Source organism: Panulirus ornatus, chromosome 13 (assembly GCF_036320965.1).
Source record: "Panulirus ornatus isolate Po-2019 chromosome 13, ASM3632096v1, whole genome shotgun sequence".
Lineage (NCBI taxonomy): Eukaryota > Metazoa > Arthropoda > Malacostraca > Decapoda > Palinuridae > Panulirus > Panulirus ornatus.
In genome coordinates this window covers 54,249,935-54,276,471 of record NC_092236.1, presented here as the reverse complement: position 1 = coordinate 54,276,471, position 26,537 = coordinate 54,249,935, and the positions used below count along the sequence as shown (strand labels likewise).

The 26,537-nt window shown below is 51.0% G+C and overlaps 1 protein-coding gene across 1 annotated transcript in view; it reads left to right on the top strand.

Annotated features, from left to right (window-relative positions):
- The first annotated feature begins 403 nt into the window (after positions 1-403).
- Snoo (Sno oncogene) overlaps positions 404-26,537 on the top strand; it is a 320,342-nt gene continuing 294,208 nt past the window's right edge. Inside the window, exon 1 of the mRNA XM_071668954.1 lies at positions 404-1,787. Within this exon, the coding sequence (XP_071525055.1) occupies positions 534-1,787 (1,254 nt within the window). The 5' untranslated portion in view covers positions 404-533. The remainder of the gene's footprint in view (positions 1,788-26,537) is intronic.

Genomic DNA, 26,537 nt, shown 5'->3' with positions numbered 1-26,537 from the left:
ACCATTCCTCTTCCAGTTATTCCTCTCTTGAAGCTCAGGTCGTTGTATACCTGGTCGTAATATCTTGACGGCAAAACAGAAAAAGGAATTACAATACATTTCCAAGAGTAAATGCATGAATTATTTCAAGGATCGGGTTAGAGTATTCCTCATGCAGGCAGACACGGCAAGGTAGCAGCCTATCTTTATAATGTGCCAGTGCAATGTATTGATTAATTTTATGTTGGTCTGTTTCATGTATTGGTCTATAATTTAACAAATTTAAGGTAATTCAACAATCCTATGTTAATATGAAGGGTTAAATGTGAATACCCTTAATGTTTGGGAATTAGAGAGAGACGTAGATGTGGCAACCGTGTAGGGACGTCGACTGAGCGGTGGCGGGAAGAAGAGTACTAGCCTGGTGGCCAGCAGTAAGTCACGAGCCGCGATCTGGTGGTGATGTTCGTGCGTCGCGGCTCCACCGCAGTGAGTGCAGTGATGATCATGTTGTGCTAGTGCGTGCAGTGCCCATTGTGCAGTAAATAGCCCTTATGGCGACACCGGACTACAGCCCGCACCTCAAGCGAGTGCTGCGCTCTTACCAGAATGCAGCTATGACCAGTCTCCATGGGCCGGGACCTAACTCTTACCTGACCGACACGGCCGTGAATAAAAAGCTTGCAGAGTGTGATGATGAACCACCTTCGATCAAACGTGAAATCTTTAGGGAGATGAATTTCAAGAAAGCCCTGCTCTACGAGGACTCGCTCAAGAACAAAACTGATGATACGTGTCGGCGATGTGTTGATGACAGCGAGTGTAGGCGGGCCCCAGCACCCAGTCCGCCCACCAACCACACGCCCACCAACCACACGCCCACATCTCCTACAAAAGACCCACAGCCTCGTCAGCCAAGTGTTAAAGACATCCCTATAAATACCACCAGCAGTACCCTAAGCTCTGCCACTGCCAACGTTACCCGGAGCTCAAACACTGAAACCAGCAACTCCGTCAATTCCACCAGCAGCGCCTCCAGTAGTAGTAGCGGCGCTGTGGGTTCGTGGGTGGAGCCAGGCGTGTTCCTGGCCCCGGCGCCCTTCCCGCCGCAGCCGTGGCCGGTGCTGGCTGCCGCAGACAAGGGTTCCCCCGGGGCAGGACGAGGTCGAGAGGAGACCTTGCTCGACGGGGAGCCCATTGCCTGCTTCAATGTGGGTGGGGAAAAACGGCTGTGCCTGCCACAGATCCTCAACACAGTGTTGCGGGAATTTTCTTTGGGCCAGATCAACGCCGTGTGTGACGAGTTGCGGATCTTCTGCTCACGCTGCACACCGTCCCAGTTGGATGCCCTACGGGTGGCGGGTGTCCTGCCTCACACTGCCACCTCCTGCGGCCTCATCACAAACACGGACGCCCAGAGGCTGACCCAGGCCCTGCTGTATGCCCATCCTGCCCGTGCTCCCGCTACACCACCCACACAGCCTCAGGACCATCCACACCTACGCGTCTACCACACCTGCTTCGGAAAGTGTAAAGGGTTGGTGTGGGACGATCTGTACACGAGCCCTGGTGCCGCTTGTATCGAGTGCGAGGAATGCCATGGGCTTCTGCCCCCGACCCGCTTCGTTTGCCACGCCCACAGAGCCCTCGAGAACCAGACTATCCACTGGGGCTTCGACGCTGAGCAGTGGCGCACATATCTCCTGCTCGCCAAGGATCAGCAGTTGCCCCTCGAGAAGGCAGAGGCGCAGCTTAAAGCATTTAAGAATAAATATGATCCAGTTGGCGCCAATTACAAGCGCAAACAGGTTAGTATTTAGTCACTGTTTTCGGAACGCATGTAGAAAAGTTTAGAGAGCCATTGACTTTTATTTATAATACAAACTGTGGGAAATGTCCATCCCCGTATGTTACAACAATGTTGCAGGGTGACTATCAACGAGAGAAATGATCCAAGTACCTCAGCACTGGACCAAGATGAGTAGATTCCATATATGGTACTAGTATGTCTATTTTAGAATGAATTGAGTAATACTGTTGTATGTTTTAGAATGCTTACATCATACATCCTGCTTTGGTTGAATTTGTTTACAACATTCTGAAAACACCTGTTTGAACAGGACGTGTGATGTCGCATGAGCGTCCCCAGATAAACAGATAGATGAGTTAGCGCGCCCAGCCATCTCCTACGAAGCTCCATGGTATGAATAGTTGTGGCAACAGCAGCAGGCGTCCCAGCTGAACGTAACCTTCCCTCTTCCCGCACTCTCCTCCCTCTTATCACCTTGAGGTCCGCGCCGCCACACGCCGGGAGACGGCGCCCAGCAGACAGACATCCTTGGGAGGCTCAGACGGCCCTGCTTGGGTGCCTGCGCTTACCTGCCAAATGCTTGCGTCATGCAGGCTCCCCCATCCCCCCCCCCCTCTCTCTCTCTCTCTCTCTCTCTCTCTCTCTCTCTCTCTCTCTCTCTCTCTCTCTCTCTCTCTCCCCGTGCGTCCATCTTGCGCTCTCCCTCTCTCGCCGCTCTGAGACCTTTGTCATTACACGGACATTGTACATTATATATATATATATATATATATATATATATATATATATATATATATATATATATATATACAGTTGTACATTTTAGTACATGGATATGGATGGGGATTACAAATCGAAGTATGTACTTTAAATGAGAAAAACGAAGCCTCTCCCTTCTCTCGTGTTGCGGCGCACGATCCAATGTGTAAAAAAAGTGGTCAGTAGAAAGCTTGAACAGACAGAGTGAGCAGACGGCTGCAGAGACAGCCTTGAGCAGCCCCGACCTGAGGCAGCCGACCGTGGTCGTCTACGGCTGGCGGTTTCGTTTGCACGAGAGAGAGAGACGCACGGCTACCCTTATTTCCTAGCCTATTACGTTCCTGGCTTGTCACGTCATATGATTTCTTTTTTTTTTTTTTTTTTGGAGTCGCACGCTTAGGTACACAGTTGTTGGTGGCTTCCCACACCGCTGACATTGTGAGATATGACTGCATTTATGATGCAGCTGCGTTCATCTCGTGTGTGTGTGTGTGTGGCAATACTTTTGTAGGCATGATAATCAGTGGTCCTTGTTTTGTCACTGACATTATACTCCTTGAGTAAAGGCAGACATCTTGACGTGAAGACCATGTCATGAACACCGTATTTTTTGCTGGTTGAGACTACGTATTGTTCAGGGGAAGCTAGGTATCTTTTTCACAGATATTGAACATCCCTTGTCACTTGAAGCTATGTTTAGTGTTTCATAAAAGGTGAGTTTTACTGTAAGGATTACAGGGTTGCGCCTGGCCTCCATTATGTCATGTTATTTGAAGGATATCAAACATCCCAAAGATCGTCCACTGGAAGACATTGGGCTATAACCCCCCCCCCCCATGACATTTTTATTTGGTCCCTATTTTAGTGTATAAATTTGTGCATTTTTACTGGCGATTGTGACCTTTTATTTTCTGCTATTGGTTATCATGCTGTATTTTGTAATACGTCCACTTATCAGCTATCGTCGTGTGTTGTGAACAGGCTAAACCTAAGAATGAAAACAGGAAGATTCTCCCCTTAACGAAAGTCAGTCGTCTGCAGCAGCTTCTTCATTGAGTGTTTCCTATTCTCACAGTTGGAATAGTTGAATTGTTTTTATGGTCTGAATTTTTTTTTCGGTTTTTCATTAGTATCCTGAAGGGTAGTGGCCTGTTTAAATTGTATAATGTGAATATATGTTGTGAAAAAGATTTTGACCGATCGGGGCCTGAACATGCAGGATAAAGGCATGCATGGGATAGAGTGAACTGGAAGAATATGGTGCACAGGGGTCGACGCGCTGTCAGTGGACTAAACCAAGGCATATGGAGCGTCCCGGGTAAACCATGGAAAGGTCTGTGGGGCCTGGTTGTGGATAGGGAGCGTTGGGGTTAATGTATTACACATGACAGCTTGATAATGGATGTGGGCGGTGCGGCCTTTCTTCAACTGTTCCTGGCGCTACCTCGCTAACGTGGGAAACGGGAATCAAGTATGAATATATATTATATATATATATATATATATATATATATATATATATATACACGCGCAATCGCACGATATTTGGGTTTCTTGCATTTGGTAACTATTGAATTGTGGAGTTTGAAGGAATTCGTGTCGTGTCATGTCTTTATGTATTGGATTGTTCTGAATTCATTTTAGACTTGTGTCGATGTTATCTGCACGATTAAGTGAAATATTTGAAGCTAAATACATCATTGTGGACTTCCGTTGTGTTGCGGTTAGCGTTGCTGGTAACGGCACTTGGTCCTCTGTCAACCCCATCAGTATATATATATATATATATATATATATATATATATATATATATATATATATATATATAGGGGAAATCGCAGTTCAGTAGTTCAGATGGTATATTCAAACGTTACAATACACACATGTTTCACGGTGGATAGGGGAAATCGCAGTTCAGTAGTTCAGATGGTATATTCAAACGTTACAATACACACATGTTTCACGGTGGATATCCGCCTCATCAGGTGTAAACACTACACAAAGTTTCAGATCCAAGCACAAAGGCTTGTACATCCTCTTACCGCCATGCCAGAGTAGAAACTGTCCTGACCGTTAAAGGGAAAGGGGGAGGGGTGGAGGGGGTGCTTTATGGGTAAGGGGGGTTATGCGGGGGTGGTTGGCCCGGGTAGCGAGGATGTATAAGCCTTTGTGCTTGTGTTGGGACTTGAAACTTTGTGATTTGTTGGTAGCTGATGAAGCGGATTTCCTCCATGAAACATGTGTATTGTAAAGTTAGAGTAAATTATCTGATGTGCGATTTCCTCTTCATATATATATATATATATATATATATATATATATATATATATATATATATATATATATTATATTGAATGAGGCGGCCATGATTAGGTCATTCAGTTGCCCTTGCCGTCTCAGCATCCTTATGAAAATGACTGCTGGACTAAGATTCCTATCCTCCACCTTCATTCGAGAGCGGCAGAGTAGAACGAGCCATCAGTGTCTCATAAGCCGTAGTCTGTTTTAATGTGGGGTTAAGCATATGATTAGTGACCATATCTGTGAGTGGAATAACAGTTTTAAGGAGCTTGGGGGAAGGGAGCGGTGGAGGGGGACTGATAATGATGCTCCCAGGAGTGTAAGCATTGCCCAGCATTGCCTGCATCTCGTGACAATACAGGACAGGTTGAAGGTAGGGGAGTGGCAGCGTTCAAGTCCTTGTTGTTATGTGTATTTATCGTATTGGCCCCCCAAGAAGTTAGGATTGTTAAGTTTGTTTATGATATGGATTATTCGTAATTGGTTGGATTCCTGATGCTGAATGAGGGGCTGCTCTTTGTTTACGTTGCATGCTTTGCAAGAGGCAGGAGATGCAGAACCGTATAACATTAATACTGTGTGAAATATTGAAGGCTGATTCATACACAGTAAGCGAGCGTATATGTGACTTTAAGAGGGTAGTATATGCATGAGATACACAATAAATAAACTGTACCAATTAGAAACAGGAAAATAAAGCATTTACATAAGCGTCGGGATTCGGATAGGCTTTACAAATTGACACACCCCCAAGGGCTCGAGTCGCTGATGTTTACTCCGATTTGTGACGGAATATGAAGAAGACCTGAAAGCAGGTGGTGCAACATGTATTTAGTTTTCTTTTGATAAGATGCAGTGCCTTTACTAATCCAAGGATACCCCTGAGTAGGATGTTTTGTTTATATATATATATATATATATATATATATATATATATATATATATATATATATATTCAAATGTCTTTAGCTATGTGGCTTCGGTGACGACTGCTTTCGGGATACGTCTCGTCTCCCTGGAGCCTAACTTGCCACTGTACCCTGCTATCTCAACAGTGAGAGGTAGTCCTGATAATGGTCCAATTTTATAATGAAGCTCTAGTGAGCGTGACTCCGGGTCCGCCCAAAAGGGTGTTCTTTATGTACCGGTGCTCACCCCGATAAAAGTTAGCTCTCGTGCTAAGTGGACGCAGATATTAGTTATCCAATTACTGTTGGCGTTGCTGCTCTGGTACATAGTTGTAGTTGTTTGACACTGCGACACCGTAACTTGTATTCCATAACAGTTACAGTTGCCCATAGCGTTATTGATATTTGGTAAGTATGGCCATTGAGTTGCTTTGCTATTAATGCTGTAGGATATGAAGCACTGCTATATTTGGTGGTATAGCAGTTCCTTATAGCCTCATGGTTGCTTAGTTGGTATTACTGTAAGACATATTATATTGGGAACACCTCACTCTTTTGGTGTTATCAAGTAGAGAGGCGTCACTGTCCTCATTAGTTGGCCATAATGAGACACGTCACTATGGAACTTTGATATTATTTTTCTTGTGTTGGAAATCATGATTTTCTAAACGTACGTAGACAAAAGCACCTCTGGCAGTGAGTGAAGTGTACGTCATTGGAGAGGGGGTAAGTGGAGGCATGCAGAGACAACGCGCTGGTCGATACAGTGCATCGATACAGGAGGGTGGGTGACAGGTGGGGTCCCAGTGTAGTAGAAGCCTCATATGGCAGTACCACATGGAGCACATATAATAGCCTTGCACACTTAACCGTTCAGGTGATACTTATGTAAAATGATCTTTATATATATATATATATATATATATATATATATATATATATATATATATATATATATATATATATATATATATCCATTTAATATAGTGTGTTGGTTACTACGTAGACAAGGCACTCCTTCGCAGTCCGCCTGATGATGCAGCAGATCCGCCTGGTTGCTGAACACAAGGGCTTGCATCCCTCTGCTTGTTAATACTGAACTTGACTCACAACATATTGCAATTTTGCTCTTTATTTTCTCTCCGTCTCTCTGGCTGTGTTAACCCTTGATTGCGCTTATCTAACGTTTTAATGGGAAAGCTAGGGATGCCGTTGCATTTATAAATCTTGCTTTTCGTGCTAAATTTAAAGTAACAAATAGTCTACCCTTTTTGTGTGTGTGTGTGTGGTTTAACAAATAGTCTGTGGTTTATGGCGCCACACTTCTTTATTATATCAGATTATCTGACTTCATTATGCACAACACAGATCATGTAAACTAGTGCGTGGAATATTGTGGGTCGCGGGATTTATTGTGTGTAGAGATAAGAATATATTTATCATTATTTGAGTAAGTCAGACCTTGAGGACAGACGACATTGGTGGGGCTAGTGTGAACCTTCGGTCAGGCGGAGTTAGTATGCGGAGGAAAATACCCTCCTCAGACTTCAATGAATGGCATTATATATGTGAGTGGTAGCCTGGTGTGGTGGAGAGGATCAAGGTGTTACTAGCGGCAGTGACGCACGTATCCACCAGACGTGTTCGTCTGGCGAACGCATGAACTGTTCGCGCACGTTGAATGTTTATCTACGAACGGCCTCTTGTTGCACGCATGAACTGTTCGCGCACGTTGAATGTTTATCTACGAACGGCCTCTGGTTGCACGCATGAACTGTTCGCGCACGTTGAATGTTTATCTACGAACGGCCTCTGGGTGCACGCATGAACTGTTCGCGCACGTTGAATGTTTATCTACGAACGGCCTCTGGGTGCACGCATGAACTGTGCGCGCACGTTGAATGTTTATCTACGAACGGCCTCTGGTGCGCATAGCATGTTTATTTGTAGACTGAGGGTTGGATGGCGTGTGGATGTATGCGGTGTGCTTACATTACCAGCCTGCTGGCCACTCCACATCCTGACTGTGTGCATTCGTGGGCTGGTGACCTTCAGCCAAAGTCACTTGGGGTGGTGGCGCAGTTGCTTAGCTTGGCTGGGAGGCGGACCCGGGGAAGACGACACGGACGGACGGACGGACGGAGCGCTTACGACACCTAGCCCCTGGGGGTGGGGGGGGGGGGTCGGGTGGAAATGGTGGGGTTGGGGGAGGTGCGCTACGTGAGGTCCTGGTAGGAAAGGGTGGGGGAGGATAGATAGATGGTTCGATATATATATATATATATATATATATATATATATATATATATATATATATATATATATATATATATACACTTACATATTCGCCATTTCCCGCATTAGCGAGGTTGCGTTAAGTACAGAGGACTGAGCCTTGGAGGGAATATCCTCACTTGGCCGCCTTCAGTGTTCCTCCTCTTGGAAGATTAAAAAAAGAAAAGAAAAACGGCTACAGCTGCCAGTGTACATAAAGCAGGCTAGGCTGTTCTCACATCTTGAGCTCAGTGCCAAACTTGCTGCAGATATTTCCTACACATGTGTAATTACAGGGCGGCTTGATTGTAAGCATCTGTGTGTGCTGCTTCTGGGTCGGTCATGATGATGTGGGTCGAGAGTGCACGTTTTGTGTCATGCACAGTTTATAAACGTCATGGATAATTGACTGTACTACGCTAATGTGTCGCTTTCCGTGTCTGTCGTAATGAACTTTTGTCTACAAGATGCGTCGTGTTCATGTGTCCGTCCAGACTGAATGAGCTGATGATGATGCTTAATGTGTCGTGCTTGGGGTCGTGATACGGCGAGATGTGGCCACACATTACGTCATGATGTTCAGTGTCTGACGTGATGGCTTGAGCTTTGACCACTTCTGTTGCGTGTTCATTGTTTGTCTTGGGTTGTGGGCTGTTACAACGAGTGTTGTGTTATATGCTTGAGTGTCACGGCGGTTTAAGCGGTGACAAATTTTGTAGTATGTTCATTGTATGTCATGGGTTGTGAGTTGTGTTATACTTAAGTGTCACGGCGGTTTAAGCGGTGACAAATTTTGTTGTATGTTCATTGTATGTCTTGGGTTGTGAGTTACGGTAACTAATGTATGCTCATCTGCCATGGTGATTTGAACTGTGACAGCGTTAGTTGTATGATCATGGTATGTCACGGGTTGTGAACTGTGACAGCTAGTGTTGTATGCCGTGGTGGTTGTGAGCTGTGACAACTAGCGTTGTGTTCATAGTATACTATAGCGATGTAACGTGACTGCACGTGTGTTATTTAGTGTCAGTCTCTTGCGCCTTTTGAACTTCTGTAGAGTAGGAACAAATTGTCCTCATTCTTCGTTCTGAGGTTTGTATCATCATCGGGTGGCATTGGTGTGGCCACCGAACACAACACACGTGTGGCAACACTCGTTGACCAAACTGCAAGCGTGTCGTGTTTGAAGGTGAGAACATAGAATGGAAGAGGATACGTTGTGAGATGGCATGGATGGATTTATGTGCTGAAAGGGACTTACTAGAAGATGTTCTTTGGCAGGGTTAGGTTTAGTTCATTTGAGAATCTTAACTGGTTAACGTAAGCCTGCAAAATGTCAAGGTAATCAATAATTGATCTTACCCGTAGGGTTGAGTGTAATCAACTTTCAGTTCTAACTAGTTAAGTTAATTTTGGAATCCTAGATTGTCAGTTAACTTGATTAATGGGAGAAAAGTTAAGTTAATTAACCCACCTCCGTTGTATGGCATTGTGACGTCACGTCTGTGAGAGCTTTTGGTTAAGTTGGGACAGTCTTGTAAGATGGATATACGCTTGGAAGTGTCGTGTCGTGAGCTCACGGTTGTGAGAAGGTCTCACATAGGATGTGTGTGTGTGTGTGTTTGTGAGCTGCGCGCACTTGGAGAGGATGGCCAATCTTTGGCTACCTTCATCCCGAACTGTAGGAATTTTTTCAGGGTCACATGGCAGATCTGTAAGGTCACCAGACAGTTGCGGGAGAGCGCAGTGTGGCGTCTCGATGAGTACAGAGGTATGTGTGTATGTGTAGGGGTCACAGAGCCGGGCTGCATAGCAGGAGAGGGTGCTGTGGCGGACAGACTAGCCTAGTAGGCTGGAGAAGGCGGGTAGTCAGGAGGAGGAGGAGGAGGGGCGGGGGGAGGAGGAGGACGAGGCACCACCGCACCCTCCTAAAGTGAGTAGGGGAGGGGGGGTTACCGAGGGAACAGCAGGGGATAGATGAGTGCCCCTAGAACCCCACCCAACCCCCTCCGTCTTCCCTCACAACCTACACACGTGAGGTAATAAGGTATGGAGGAGGAAGGGGAGGGTGGGGTAGGGGGCGAAGTCGAGGTATGGATTTTGGAGGAGTTTGGTAGGTAGCTGGTGGCGGTAGGCGGTAGCGTCGGTTTCGGCGGCGGCGGCGTTGGCGGCTGGTGTAGGGGGGGTGAGGAGGGAGGGAGGGCGGGGAACCGGCCGGCAGGCTAGCGTTACGCAACTCGCGGCCGCCCGGCCAGGTAGGTTAGATGGGTAGGGTAGGGTAAAGGGACCACCTCCCTCCTCCATTACCCCGCCACCCTTCCTTCCCTTACCCCCAAGTGTTGTAGCCCTACGCCACACGGTTGTCGTTAACCTATAGGGGTTTATATTTACTCTCCTTGACAAGAGGAGGGGGGGTCGATAATGAGGAAGAGGTTTGGTGCCGGTCCACGCTACCGGGCCTCGCTTACCGCCCTCCCACCACCGCACCTCCAAACATACCTGGGAGCTGAACCATCCTCCTCGGCCCAGGAGAGAGAGAGAGAGAGAGAGAGAGAGAGAGAGAGAGAGAGAGAGAGAGAGAGAGAGAGAGAGAGAGAGAGAGAGAGAGAGAGAGAGAGAGATCGTAAGTCTGTTGAATGTTGCAGTGTGTCTGGAGGTGGGTCCCCCTACTCCGCCGCCGCCTTTGTCTGGTGTTTCATTAACTAGGGGCGTGGGGTGCCTCGCGCCGCCCTGGGCCTACGCCACCATAGCAGTACCCGGGGCCCCCCGATGCTGCTGGGGGAATACCCGGGACCGATGCCGCCATAGCAGTCCCTGGCGACTTGCTAAACTCATTGTTCATTTCTAGTTCGTGGAGTGCATTTGAGGGTAGGGATCTGGTATGTGTATGTGTGTGTGTGGAGGGGGGTTGTTGATGTGTGCGCCTTTACCGCTGCAGTGGGTGACGGTGGTCACTGGGGTGTTTAGGGTCGGCGCTGAGTGAGGCGTGGTGTGTTGTAGTGTCATGCTGTAGTATTCTGAGTTCACTATGGCGGTGTATGCTGGGGAGGAGGGGTTGTAGTTGTAAAGTGCACGGGATGTTGGGTGTCGGAGTGTTTTTAAAGGGAAAGGGAGGGAGGGGTGGTTGTTGTTGTTTTAGGGTTACAACAGTAAAGAGGTTGTGGTTGTGTGTAGCAGCGTAGTGTAGTGAGGATGGTTTAGGGGTTGTGCATATCGAGGTAGGGTGAGGGAGGATTGCGGGATGATGGGCGGAGTGGGTGTATTGAGGATGCGTGTGTGGTGGTGAGTGGTGGTCGGTCAGGGGGGGGGGGGGGGCAGGGCGATGGGTGGAGGTAGGGTTCGGGGGTGATGAGGGCGGTGGTGGTTGAAGGCAGCAGGGTGGGTGAGGGCAGTGGGTGGAGGTCGGGGTGGGGTGGGGTGGGCTGCAGGGCGGTGAAAGTGCGACTTGCTGAACCCTCCGGCCCACCTTGCTGCCAGACTGGCTAAATAGACGACCATGGGCTTGTGGGTGGCGGATACACACACACACACACACACACACACACTCCGTTGTATCGAGTGTACGTATACAGGAAACACTCCCACCACCCGTGAAAATGCCACACACAAGTCTGGTAAATTCTGTCGAGTGTGTGTTTTGTGTGTGAGTGTGTGTGTGTGTGTGTGTGTGTGTGTGTGTGTGTGTGTGTGTGTGTGTGTGAGCAGAGCAGAGGAGGACGAGTTGTCTGGGGCACTCGTGAAAGGGAGCGCGCCCCACCTAACCTTTGAAACGTGGAAGAAACGTCCGCGGCGGCTGGGGCTGGGGCGGCCTCAAAACTGCAGACAAGACTGGACTTGGCCTCAAAACAATGCATGACGTCATGAACCGGCGACAACAGGCGGCAGGGGAGCGGCTCGAAAGTCCTCTCTGTCTGTCTGGCTTCCGCTCATGACCCCACAACTGTGTAATCACCCGGCTCTGTGTGTGTGTGTGTGTGTGTGTGTGTGTGTGTGTGTGTGTGTGTAGGGCTGACTCCTGTCTGGGGTGACGCCCTCGTTACATCCGGGAGACGTGGGGGGCATGTGTTGTGACGGGGGGGGGGGCAAGTGTTGCGTCTTGGGGGGAAGGAGGGCAGGTGATGGTATCTGGGGAGTGGGGCCAGTTGTGTCCGCTGGAGTGGGGCAAGTGTAGTGTTTGAGAGAGTGGGACAGGTGTTTCGTCTGGGGAAGGGGCAGGTGTTTTGTCTTAGGACGGGGTAGGTGTTATGTGTTGGGGGAGGGAGTTAAGTTCTATCTTAGGAGGGAAGGTGGTAGGTGCTGTGTATTGGGGGAGGGAGTACGTTCCGTCTGGGGAGGGTGTAGGTGCCTCGTCAGGGGGATGGGGGCAGGTGTTGTGTCTGGGCAAGAGGTCAGGTGAGTCTAGGTAAGGGGGTGGGTGTTTTGTCTATGCTGGGGACAGATGTTGTGTTTAGGAGGGTCGGTTATTGTGTCTGGGGGGTTTAAGTGTTGTGTCTAGGGAGGGTACAGGTGTTATATGTATGGGGAGGGGGGCCATGTTTTGTGGCAGGGGAAGGTGTCAGGTGTTGTGTCTGGAAGGGGGGAGATGTTGTGTAGGGGAGGGGCAAGATTGTGTCTGTGGAGGGGACAGGTGTTGGGTCTGGGAGATGGGGAAAAATTTTGCCTCTTGGAGATGAAGTATAGTTGTGTTTGTGTTGTGTCTGGGAAAGAGGGACAAGTGTTATGTCTGGGAGAGGGAGACAAGTGTCGTTTGGGGGGGGGGGAGCAGATGCTTTGCCTTTGGGAGTGGGCAGGTGTCGTGCCTGGGAGTGGGGGAGACAAACAAGTGTCGTGCCTCTGCGACGGTGGGCTGATGTCATGGAAGGGGTTAAGTGCTGTGCCTGTGGGAGGGGTGTATGAACGAGCGTGCAATGCTGGGGGTTGTCGCGGGAAGGGGATGTTGCCACAAGTGGGGGGAGGGGAGGGGGCGTGTGTGGTCTGGGAATCCACGGCCCAGATACAGGAGGCGAGACCCCGTGTCTATGGCAACCGCCCCGAGTCGGGAGTGTTGCTAACCTCTTGATGACTTGTGTGGCCGGCGTCAGTCACGGCTGCTGTCGAGGGGGCTATTGCTGATGGTGGCGATGGTCGTAGGGTTAATATCAGTGTGTCCTTGTCGGTGGAGGCTGGGACGCGACCCACACTTGAGGAAACTTGTGGCCGACAGCTGCCCAGGATGATGCAAGGTTTTGTATTGGGGGAGGGTAGGAGGGTAGTGACGCCGTCCCAGGTCATGAAGCTCCCTCCCCACCTGCTCCTCCCACTCTCCCTACCCTTCCTTCCCATCTTCTGCGACAAGTGGTACCACTCCGGGCGTCTCCTGCCTGGCGTCCTGCACTGTTCTTTCTACCAACCAACGGCGTCCCTTCCCTCACACAGCTAGCGTTGGTAGCTCCCTGTTTCTTGAAGTCCTCATCCGCCGTCACCATCGACGTTCCTCCCTCCTGCAGGAGCAACCCTCGTCCACCCTCTGGTCCTCCCTCCTCCCCTCCCACCTGCGGGACCCCACCCTTGTCGCACCTTCCTACCATTGTTAAGGGCGGGAGCTTCCTTTCTGCAGGCCTCGCCCCTCCCCAGCGCGGCCTGGCCAGATGACCTGTATGACCCCTTCCCCCCCATCCCCCCGAATGCCCTGCCTCCCTCCCTCCCTCTCCGGCCTTCCTGGCATCCTCTGGCCAGCTTTCACTGCAGCAGCCGCCTCCACCTGCACCCCAGCCAGCACTCCCCGGTGTGGCGACTCTCGTCGAAAGCCGACCTCAGATTGGCGTCCCCAGGTGTGTGTAGGTGATGGGGTCAAGAGGGGGGTCGGTGGTGGAACAGGAGGAAGGGGATTGGTGGTCGTGGGGTCTTTAAGGTGTTTTGGTGGTGGGGGTCCGGAGGGTGTTTAGATAGTAGGGGGTCAGGAGGGAGTTGGCAGTGGGTGTTCAATAAGATGTTGGGAGAAGGTAGTGCTGGTGTTTGGCAGATGATCCGCAAGTGCTTTCACAAGTTGCCATATGATCCCAACTGCCTCTTTGTGTCGTCAGGCTAAGAGCAACACGAAGCTTGATCGTTCTACTATTCGTACACGATCGAAACTCGGATTGGCTTATTTCTTCACAGTAATAAGATGCTGTTGGAGGGTGGGTGCGATAGATATAGGATAAACCTCCTGCATCTGGACGGTCTTTAAACCCCGATCTCGCCCCCCCCTCATGATCACATGGCATTTGTGTGTACTCAATTATTCATCGCCTTGTTCGACACTGATCGTCAGTCAGTGCCATAGACTTTAAGGCTGTGGCGACGCGTTGATATTATGTCGGTGGCCGTCTGAATGATCCTCACCCGTCGTCGTGGTGAGCCATATAGTTGGTGGTACGTGGAGCAGAACCGTGGTTGGCTCAGGGGGGGGGACCCGTGGTTGGCTCAGGGGGGGGACCCGTGGTTGGCTCAAGGGGGGGGGACTGCTATTGTTCAGAATCCACCAGGTTCTGTCTTAACTGTTTGGCTATATCAGTGTCGGGGAAGAAGAAAAAAGAGAGTATCGGATTATGTATATATTTTTTATTTTATTTATCTCGCACACGAGTTTTGTGAAATCTGAGGGAACACAGTATGATATGACGTGTATGTGCATTTTATTATGTATGTGTATATACGTTCTTGTATGTACGTGTCACATGATCCATGTGGTTGTTGCGAGAGGCGATTCTCACCGAGTGTTGTGGTGGTTGTGAGTGGCGATTCTCACCGAGTGTTGTGGTGGTTGTGAGAGGTGATTCTCACCGAGTGTTGTGGTGGTTGTGAGTAGCGATTCTCGCCGAGTGTTGTGGTGGTTGTGAGAGGTGATTCTCGCCGAGTGTTGTGGTGGTTGTGAGTAGCGATTCTTGCCGAGTGTTGTGGTGGTTGTGAGAGGTGATTCTCGCCGAGTGTTGTGGTGGTTGTGAGGTGGCAGCGTCGGGTAGGAGGACTTGCTGGACTCGAGAGCTGCTGCTGCCTCCTCCTCCTCCTCCTCCTCCTCCTCCTCCTGCCTCTTGCGCGCTCTCTGTAACCTCGTTGGTGGGGCATCATGACGGTATCAACTCCCTCCTCCTCCTCCTCTCCCACGCGTGTGATGGTTGGCCTCACCTTTGGCTGACCTTGAAGGGTCGGGGTCCGGAGTGCCACAGGTCATCTTATTCCAGGTGCCTTCCGCCGTCCCCGTGGTGGGGTGGGGCGGGGTTGAAAAAATAAAGAGGAAGGAAGACATCAGAGTTTTCGTCACTTGTTTCTTCAAAGAAGTTGTAGTCGTTGTGTTTAGGTCCCTTGACCTTGGCGAGATGTGTGTGAGGTACGGGACACACACACACACACACACACACACACACACACACACATGCGCGCTTGCGCACCAGCGGCAGCAGCTCACACTGTTACATGGGCCTTAATCTGTTGCAGGTATGACTTGTTTGAATCTGGATGTGGGTCCAATAGAGGTGTGTGTGTGTGTGTGTGTGTGTGTGTGTCTGTTCTTCCTATGTTCAGTCACTACCTCCTCTGAAAATTTCTGTTCTTTAGGAGTCTGTGCACTATCTCTTGTCTGTGGAATATCGATGGAAAGGAAAGAAAAACTACACCTTTGTTGTCATTCACGGTCTGTGCCACAATCGATATAGAAAAAACAGCTGTCGAAGACATCATTCGCTATATATATATATATATATATATATATATATATATATATATATATATATATATATATATATATATATATACTGTATAGAAATAAAACATTTTGGATATTCTAGTAAGCCTCCTAGAAGGCTTAGACGTGAGGGTAAGTTTCAGCTTCTCCATAAGAAGCGAAGGAAGGAATTCACAAGTGAAAATGCAGGCTGGACATAAGAACCTGGATCTGGGAGAGATTAGAATTGAGTGACGTTATCATGTACCAGTGAAACGAGACTGTCTCGTCTCCAAATAGGAGCGGTAGGATTCTACGCACTGACAAAATGAGAGGGGCAAAGACACAGTTGGTTTATATTGTCCCCTAAAGGGTCGGCGCTCTACCCCAGGGGGTGATACACTGACACAACCCACCACTGGCCGGTGAACCTGCTGGAGTGGGGAGTTGTGGAGGTTCAGGCTCCGCGTCGTCGACGACCCCCCCATCGAGTACAGTCTAGGAGTACCTAGGGTACACCAAACTCCTAAAAGTGATCGTGCTGGAGCGACCCACTGTGTGGCCTCCACGAAGCGTTCCCTGACTGACGACGCCTTGATGTTATGGCCACAGGTTCACTCCGGGGGCCACCGCTCTAGCGGGTGTTCTGGTCTCTCTACCCGCTGTGACCTGCCACCAGGTCAAGGCGCCTTCGGTAAGATGGAGCAGCAGTGGGTCGCTACACTGATGTACACATCGGGTGTAAATGCGAAAGATGTACAACGAAAACAGTGGGAGATCTAGCCTGTAATCCTCACACCTCAGTAATTCCCTTCCGGTGTGAGCTACGCGGTGGAAGAGGCTATATAAAGCTGCTGGGGAAGGAAGGATCCACGGCCAGGGATACACTCTTTAACATCCGGGGGTATGAACTGTGTGTGTGTGTGTGTGTGTGTGCACCCCTCGGACTCGGCCGGCCGACGCAAGAACCGTCCTGAGTGGGGCGTGGAAACAACCCCAGGTAAGTTTCTCTTTGCAGGTAGCGTACCCGGACCAGACCTGCATTGCAGCCTGGGCGACTCCCGTGTTTACTTACTCTGGCCTGCGACCACCACCACCAAGAGCCTGGTCGACCTGAGGGGGGCGGGGGGTGTGGGATGGGTGTTAGCTGCAGTCCAAACTGCGTTCCAGACCAAGCTTCAGGTGGGGCGGGGGAGGATAGATGTGGTCGAGCTTAAGGTGGGGCGGGGGGAGGATAGATGTGGTCGAGCGAAGGCTTTGTGTAGGCGAGATCCTCCTCTTCTTTTCGTGTCGAAGACTGAAAAAATTCGACCGTTATACACGCTGTGTATAATGGCCCTCTATGCAGACTAAGGCTGGAGAGGATTATGATACTATTGATGACTCCAAAAAAAAGAAAATAATGTTGATCGGTAACTTGGAGGTTATTTGATCATTTAAATGGTGACACGTTTATGTTGCCACGAAAGCTGGAATCAGAGACGGCTGCTCAGGTAAGATCTGAGTGCTCATATTGACTGACTTGGTTGTTGATGGTCGGTTTGTGTGTCTCTCCTCCAACCACACACAGATATTGACGGCGCTTGACTCGAGGTGGACCATCAGACTACAGTTCCAGTCATGGTGGTATACAGTTCGAAGATGTCGAGCCAGTCACGTAAGGTGGGGGACACCGTCGAAGACTTGTGTTGTGCCAGGTGTGTGTGTGTGCGTGTGTGAAACCGTGTGACGTGCCACCCTCACCACTGGGGGATAGTCTCCCGGATGTCGTCAGCTGACGTGTGGATGGCATATGTCCCACACTTACACACACACACACACACACACACACACACACACACACACACACACACACACACTCACACTCACATGGTAACAGTGAACTATGATGACCTTAGTCATCCACTTTGAGTATCATTCAGGTCACGTGGGAAAACATCCGCGTTTATCTAATTAGTGCGGTGTGTGGAGGGAGGAAGGGAGGGAGGAGGTGGGTGGGTGATGCCCTTGGGGTGTGACACGGGGGGCTGTCTGCCTGTGGCCAGTCACAGGGGAGGAATCACGTCCTCTGACTGAAAACACACACACACACACACACACACACACACACACACCCGGGTGAGGGCCGAGTTGGTGCCGTGAGTGTATTGTCCCCTAAGCAGACGATGTTGTCTTGCGATCATGACATTGGGTCACCAGTAACTTCTACTTTGGCACACCTCCACCAGGGTACTGTTGGTAAGGTGTGCCTTCACTGCTTCACCAGTTTAAGGACACTCCTACTTCCTCCAGTACAGGGACACTGCTACTCCCACCTGTACAGGGACACTGCTACTCCCACCTGTACAGGGACACTGCTGCTCCCACCAGTACAGGGACACTGCTACTCCCACCTGTACAGGGACACTGCTACTCCCACCAGTACAGGGACACTTTTGCTCCCACCAGTGCAAGGACACTGCTGCTCCCACCAGTACAGGGACTCTGGAACTCCCCCAGTACCATCGCAGGAACATTGCAGCCCTGCCTGTACTGTACAGGAACACTTCTGCCACGGGAGATCCTGTACGTAACAACGGAGTAGGCTTGGAACATGTCTACAAGTGGATGAGCACAGAAGACCGTCGTAGAAAGAGTTGTGTGAATCCATACCTACAACAGGTACCCTGGGCCACCACCACCATCACGGGGAGGCAAGCTGTTGCATGCAGCCAAGGACATGAAAGCATGACATATATGAACGTGGTTGCACACCCAGTCTGCTGGGTCTGCTTGTGTTTGACATGGCCCTGTATGTTGATGCATGCCTTCAAGCATCTCCCATGTTGACGTTGTGTGTCCGTATGTTTGTTGGTACACATTCTTCACGTCTCCAGTGTTATGTATACCAGTCTCTCTGCACACAGACAGGGGCACACTCTGGCACACACACACACACACGCCTGTGTAGGGTGAGGTAACTGCATAGTCGTTTTCAAGCTAAATAGATGAATGAATAAGGAATGGTTTGCTGAGTTTGGCCAGCCATTGGGCTGAGAATACACCAGTGAGATGTTACAGACATTACAGAACTTAAGAGGTCGTGATAGTAATTAGTTAAGTAATTACTGAATAGCTTAAGGTCAGGGTTGGGGGCGCCTGGGTATTTTCCACGCTCTGGACAAGCACGCGAGTGTGGTACGCCTACGTCTTTGCATATTAACGTGCAACACGTCGCCAACAACATCTTACTGTAGTCACACGTCTACCTACGTGCGGGCTGGAGCAGCTCTCTGTCCCTCCTTGATTTCATACTACTCAAACACTTGTGATTTTTGAGTCGGGTTAATGATTTTTTTTGGGGGGGGGGAGGGGAGTCGGTTAGGCACAAAGCCCGACAGAACCACCCCCAGAAAGGCACACAGCACATTTATTAGACCGAATTTTGCCACTCAGACTTCCCGCATGACAGCAGACGGGTCGTTGCTGGCCTGTAATCGTCTGGGAATGTGTCTTGTGTATGTATAATTAAAGGGCAGTTCGTTATATGCGTTGACGGCTCGCACGCCTTCCGGCGTCTCGTCGGAGGGCGGGTTTTGCCTCGCCCCGCCGGCCCGCAGGTGTTCGTCTTTTGTGTGGAGGTCGATTGTCATGTAATGTGGCCTCCAGGTAAATCTGAGGCTTGCGGCGCCCTTGCCGAAGGTCGAGTGTTCGTCAGCAGGTGGGAGATTGTACTTGCCATTTCCTGGGTACGAACCTTGGGAATATTTTTCTTGTGTCTCTCTCCCCCCACGGTGTAGCCAGAGCAGCAACACCCGCTGTATACACCTCACACACACACACACTCCTCCTCCTCCTCCCACCCGTGGGTCAACCGGGTTTTAAAACCGAGTAGAATCGCTGCTGCTGCTGCATCCGGGAGGAGCCACCTGGGTAGTAACACTTCCCTCGTCAGGCAATTATTATGGGAACTTCGTTTGCCAGGGGTGTGGTGCGGCAGACACACACACACACACACACACACACACACACACACACACACACACACACACACACATACATCGATCTTCATGCCCACTGGGTAATTATACCTAGTGGGGTGTACATGATACCTCATCCATCGAGGGGGGGGGGGTTGTATACAACTCCTCCTTCTTCGTTAAGGGAGGAGGATTGATATATACATTTTTTTTCATCTGGGAACGGGGCTGGGGAGGGAGAATATCCGGTCCTTATGGTACATAGAGAGAGAGAGAGAGAGAGAGAGAGAGAGAGAGAGAGAGAGAGAGAGAGAGCTTTTGGAGTTTCCAAATGAGTTGTTCGGTCGCCCGACCCGCATCGAACAGCGGACGGATTCCTCGTGGGATGGGAAGGTAACGAGAGGAACAGGGGATGGGATAGATGTGTGGAGAGGTACCGTGGTGGTGGAATGGGGGATGGTTGGGCTACGCCGACACCAGAAGTGGGAATGCGGGCAGTTGACAAAGTTTTAAAAGGCGATTAGGGTTGTTAATAGGAAGTTAAAAGAGTTAAGTCCCCACGAGTGTAGAATTCTCCCTCGTACTGTACTATCATGGAATATATATATATATATATATATATATATATATATATATATATATATATATATATATATATATATATATATATATACACGCTGGTATTATCCACGTGGGAAATGAAACATGAAGACCCCTGAGCGCTGTCGTGAGTATGCGCTTCACCAGCGCCTCCTAGCGACGCACTACAGCTCACGAAAGCGATCGGATCTTTCGTGTCTCATTTACGGCTCCCAGCACATCCCAGAGACGCGTTTCTTTCGTGATCTGTCGCCCAGCTTGAGAGAGAGGGAGGGAGGGTGGCTGGGTGGGGGCTTGGGGAGGAAGACGACAGGTACGAGCGACAGCTTGGGTTCCCGGAGTGTCGCTCAAACAGCATCGCCGTGTAAGGATGGAAGGCTTCGCACCCGAAGATCTGAACCGACTGACTGACTTCTTCTTCTCCCCCTCCTCCTCCTCCTCTTCCCTCCCTCCCTCCCTCCCCGCCTTTAGCCACTCCCACACGCTCGTCCTTGAACCGAGAGATTGCTGGGGACGTCTTAAACACTCCGTGCATGGAGGTGTGTACCATCCTTGGCCGAGGTGGGCAGCGATACTCTATTGAGTGGGACGGTACCGCCGGAGTTGCGTGGGTACGGTACGACACTTGAATATGACGGTACGATCCTTGTGAGTAGTATGTCGGTACGATATACTTGAGTATGACGGTGCGATATACTTCGAGTATGACTGGCCAGTGGCTTGACCCTTTGAAGGTTAGAAAAGTGGGTGGGGGGAGGATCACATCAGCATGCTTGCTCCTCGAGGGTCGTACCGGCATATTCAAGGGTCGTACCGTCGTGCTTAAGGATCGTACCGTCATGCCCAAGGGATCGTACCGTCGTGCTCAATGACCCGAACCATTCTGCTCAAGGATCGTACCGTCGTGCCCAGGGATCGGACCGTCGTGTGCATGCCGATTGTCCTTAGACAGATATGGTCGTAAAATATATTACTGAAATAAGTTTGAATGCTCCAGGGAAACGCATGCGCCAGCAATTCACGGTAGTGTTGACATTGTGAACGTATGCAACAGCTTAAAGACGACAGGTGACTGTGTCATGTTAACGTATGTGACAGCTAAAGACGACAGGTGACTGTGTCATGTTAACGTATGTGACAGCTAAAGACGACAGGTGACTGTGTCATGTGATTACACTGTATGTCCGTTCGTTGGCAACTCAAGGGTTGAGTGGTGGTGGGGCCTTTGTGGTGTCTGTTTCTTTCCCTAACACAGCCAAGTTTTAGATCTTATTAAAGAATAACCCTCTCATGTCCCATCCTAACGACTTCCGACACAGCTTTCCAAATACCGTTTCCCTCCCTCCCTCCTCTTCTTTTTGTCTCGCCATTTAGAACCTGGTACAGATCTGGTACCGTAACTGATTTGAATATGTGGAGGAACAGTTAGCCACAAGGGTACAGTCCATATAGATATATGCCGCATGGATACAGGCCACATGGATACAAGCCACATAGATACAGGCCACATAGATACAGGCCACATAGATACAGGCCACATGGATACAAGCCACATGGATACAAGCCACATAGATACAGGCCACATAGATACAAGCCACATAGATACAGGCCACATGGATACAAGTCACATGGATACACGCCACATGGATACAAGCCACATGGATACAAGCCACATCGATACAGGCCACATAGATACAAGCCACATAGATACAGGCCACATGGATACAAGCCACATGGATACAATCCACATAGATACAGGCCACATGGATACAAGCCACATAGATACAGGCCACATGGATACAAGCCACATGGATACAAGCCACATGGATACAAGCCACATAGATACAGGCCACATAGATACAAGCCACATAGATACAGGCCACATGGATACAAGTCACATGGATACACGCCACATGGATACAAGCCACATGGATACAAGTCACATGGATACACGCCACATGGATACAAGCCACATGGATACAAGCCACATAGATACAGGCCACATGGATACAAGCCACATAGATACAAGTCACATGGATACAAGCCACATGGATACAATCCACATAGATACAGGCCACATGGATACAAGCTGTGAATATTTTCACGTCTCATTACTAAATAAACCTTCAGTGGATGTCGACTTCCCTGTGATTCATCGTTAGCCCTCTGTTGTCTTGTTTGTTTGGAGGTTGGGCTCTTGCTTGGCCACATGTCCCGTCAAGTGTTTGGTAACCAGAGTCCCGGGTTCGAGTCTCGCGTGAAGTTAGATTGTTTAGAAAGGGTTCCTTTCCTGCGGCACGTCATGCACTGGGGGTGTTGTGGGGGCCGATCGACTGTTTGTTAAACTTGGAGTGCCTGGTTTATTTTGACGTGTTTGCATGACGTGCCTGAGGTTTTCTCGTGGGGTGTGTGTGTGTTTCTGGCTGTTGGAGGTCTTCGCTATCCTCCGCTGGTGCCCGGGGATGTTTTAAGCTGTGGTTCCTCTCCCTCTCCTCTCTCTCTCTCCTCCTCCTCCTCCTCTTCCTCCTCCTCATCCTCCTCCTCCTCCTCCTCCTCCTCCTTCTCTCCTTCTCCTCCTCATCCTTCTCCTCCTCCTCCTCCTCCTCCTCCTCCTCCTCCTCCTACCTCAGCACACGGTAGGGAACTTCTCTCCCTCCCTCCCTCCCTCCTCAAAGAGTGCACGGTGCTTTGTCTGTCTTGGTCATGGGTGACCCCCAGGGGGACCCAGGGGCGCTAGGTGTGGGGGGGGGGGAAGTTAAGCTTCTTTCTTCCCATCTCCTTGCTTCCTCCCCCCCCCTCCCGCGATATAGCCATGTCATGCACTGACGCTGAGGTGAAGTGGCACAGACGAGGGTCTGCTAGACTCCTGCCTGATTGACCTCCCACCCTCCTTACACCACAGGAACCAGCTGTGGGGGAGGGGTCGTGGCTCTTTCACAGGCACCAGCTGTGGGGGGGGTCGTGGCTCTGCCACAGGAACCAGCTTTGGGGGGGGGGGGGTCGTGGCTCCGCCACAGGAACCAGCTGTTGGGGTCTAGTGGCTTTACCACAGGCACCAGCTGTGGGAGGTCGTGGCTCTGCCACAGGAACCAGCTGTTGGGGTCTAGTGGCTTTACCACAGGCACCAGCTGTGGGAGGTCGTGGCTCTGCCACAGGAACCAGCTGTTGGGGGGTAGTGGCTTTACCACAGACACCAGCTGTGTGTGGGGTGGGGGAGTTAGTGGTTCTACCACAGGCATGAGCCGTGAGGGGTAGTGGCCCAGGAAAGATATGGTTGTTGTGTCGTGGCTAGAGACCCGGGCTGGACCTGGTGGGGGTGGGGTGATGATGCCACTTCCGGCACCCCCTGGCGGCTGTGGGGATGTTTTAAACGGGGTCAACCTGACTTCCTACGCCATGACCTCTCTCTCTCTCTCTCTCTCTCTCTCTCTCTCTCTCTCTCTCTGAGCAACACGGCTCCATGTGCCTCCCCCTGTCATCATCCCCCCCTTTCCCCAGGCGGCGGCCCCCCTCACCTTCCCTCGACATTCCTCCCTAGCTCTCACTTTTCCTCCCCAGAATCTACTTCTTCTCCCCAGGCCTCACGTCTCCTCCCCCGGCCTCACGTCTCAACCCCCGGCCATACGTCTTCACCCCCCGGCCGCACATCTCCTCCCCTGGCCACACGTCTCCTTCCCCGGCCTCACGTCTCAACCCCCGGCCATACGTCTTCACCCCCCGGCCACACGTCTCCTTCCCCGGCCTCACGTCTCCTCCTCCCCCGGCCATACGTCTTCACCCCGCGGCCGCACATCTCCTCCCCCGGCCTCACGTCTCCTTCCCCGGCCTCACGTCTCAACCCCCGGCCATACGTCTTCACCCCCCGGCCGCAGATCTCCTCCTCCCCTGGCCTCACGTCTCCTTCCCCGGCCTCACGTCTCCTCCCCGGCCTCACGTCTCCTTCCGCGGCCTCACGTCTCCACCCCCGGCCACACGTCATCTGCTTCACCTTAAACGCCCTCTGTAAACGCCCTCCTTCCCCCCCAGCAGTCCTCGGAAGCCCCAGCACCGTGCGTGCACTTGCACTCATTATTGCACGCACGTGTGATTGATCGAGTGGAAGCGCGCACGCAGATGCGCGCTAAATAAAACTCTTACGTCTTTTATTTTTGGATTTTGATTCATGTACTTTGCTCCTTTTTATTCTTACATGTTATGTCCCCCCCCCCCCCCCCCCCATCACCCCAACCGTGATAAGAGAACGTAACTGGGAAATAAGACCGAAGGTGCTGGCCAAGTGTATGACATCCGGCTTGTGTTGGAGTTTCTCCCTCTCTCCCTCCCTCCCTCCCTGGCTGACTGACTGACTCGTCGTCAGCCCTTCACCTCGGTTTATGGTCAGCCCATCCCACCCCTCCACCCCTGAGTCTGCCTCGGGGAGGGTAGGAGGGACCAGCCAGCCTGCCCTGCCCTGCAGGGCTGTGTCCTGCTGCAGGCTCTGTGTTCTGTCAGCGCCTGGTGCCCTGCAGACGCCAGGGCTCCTAAGGGTTTCCCTCAGTGTATGGAGGCGTGGGGGGGGGGTTACATTTACTCCACATGCTGTGGTGGGTGTTGGTGCTGTGAACGGAGTACATGCTGTGTGGGTGTAGGTAGTGTGTAGGGTACATGCTGTGTGAGTGTAGGTAGTGTATAGGGTACATGCTGTGTGGGTGTAGGTAGTGTGTCGGGTACATGCTGTGTGGGTTTAAGTAGTGTGTAGGGTACATGCTGTGTGGGTTTAAGTAGTGTGTAGGGTACATGCTGTGTGGGTGTAGGTAGTGTGTAGGGTACATGCTGTGTGAGTGTAGGTAGTGTATAGGGTACATGCTGTGTGGGTGTAGGTAGTGTATAGGGTACATGCTGTGTGAGTGTAGGTAGTGTATAGGGTACATGCTGTGTGGGTGTACGTAGTGTGTAGGGTACATGCTGTGTGGGTGTAGGTAGTGTATAGGGTACATGCTGTGTGGGTGTAGGTAGTGTATAGGGTACATGCTGTGTGGGTGTAGGTACTGTATAGGGTACATGCTGTGTGGGTGTAGGTACTGTATAGGGTACATGCTGTGTGGGTGTAGGTACTGTATAGGGTACATGCTGTGTAGGTGTAGGTATAGGGTACATGCTGTGTGGGTGTAGGTAGTGTGTCGGGTACATGCTGTGTGGGTGTGAGTGACGTGTGTAGGCGTGGTTGCCGTGAGGGTTACACGCTGTGTGGCTGCCGTCGCTGTGTGGGGGTAAACTGCAGCGCCAGGGTACGTGCTGCGACAGGGGGAGGTTCATGGGGGTTGTGGGGGTTGGTGCAGGCAGACCTTGTGGAGGTCACCTGCTGTGGCTGGGTACGTCCAGTGTGTGTGTGTGTGTGTGTGTGTGGCTGGTGTCGTCTGCAGTGGTAATATGTACCCCTCACCCCCCCACTCTCCTACATGTGTTTCTCCACTATATGTACACACACACCACCACGACACTATGTAGAGATCTCCCTCCCTCCCATCCTATCCCTTCCCCCACTACATACGCCACTACCACCACACCATGTACAGATCGACCGCCCCCCTCCCCACTCCCTCCTTCCCTCTCTCTCCTCCTACATATTATACCACCATCACGATATGTAGATCCCCGCTCCATACATGGGGGGCCCCAGGTGAGCTGGTGTTTATGTAGGCGGCGGAGTGTGGTCCATCCGCCGTGCACGTTCCTCTCGGCCCTGTCTTCATGAATTTTCCTTGAGGGAGTGGGAGGTGTGTGTGTGTGTGTGTGTGTGTTTGAGGTGGCTGGAGGGGGAGCATGAGGTGGGTGGAAGGGGGTGTGTGTGTGTGTGGAAGTAGGGTTGCGGGGGGAGAGGAAGTGGCCTTGGTGGGGCGGGGGTGGGGGACCACAAGGTCGTTCTGATCCCACTCGTCTGGTGAAGCTTAAGCGTTTGACTACCCATGACGGGAGGGGACCCTTGTCTGGGGGGGCGCCGCCCACGACCTTCATATACCTGTGGCCCAGGGGGCCCACACGCTGGAACCCGGCGGTCCGGGCCACACACATACACATACACACACACTTCGACCCGCCCCAGTCACTCCCATGGGCAGGAGGAAGTGCGGGTGTGTCATGGGTGAGGAGAGAGAGAGAGAGAGGGAGGGCTCTGGCCTCCGGCAGGTAGGTCGCCACCGCCTCCGGCAACACCCAGGACATTTCTCGCAGCCAAAGGTGGTCGTTATTTATTGACCTGCGCCGGTATAGCCACGAGGGAAACGGAG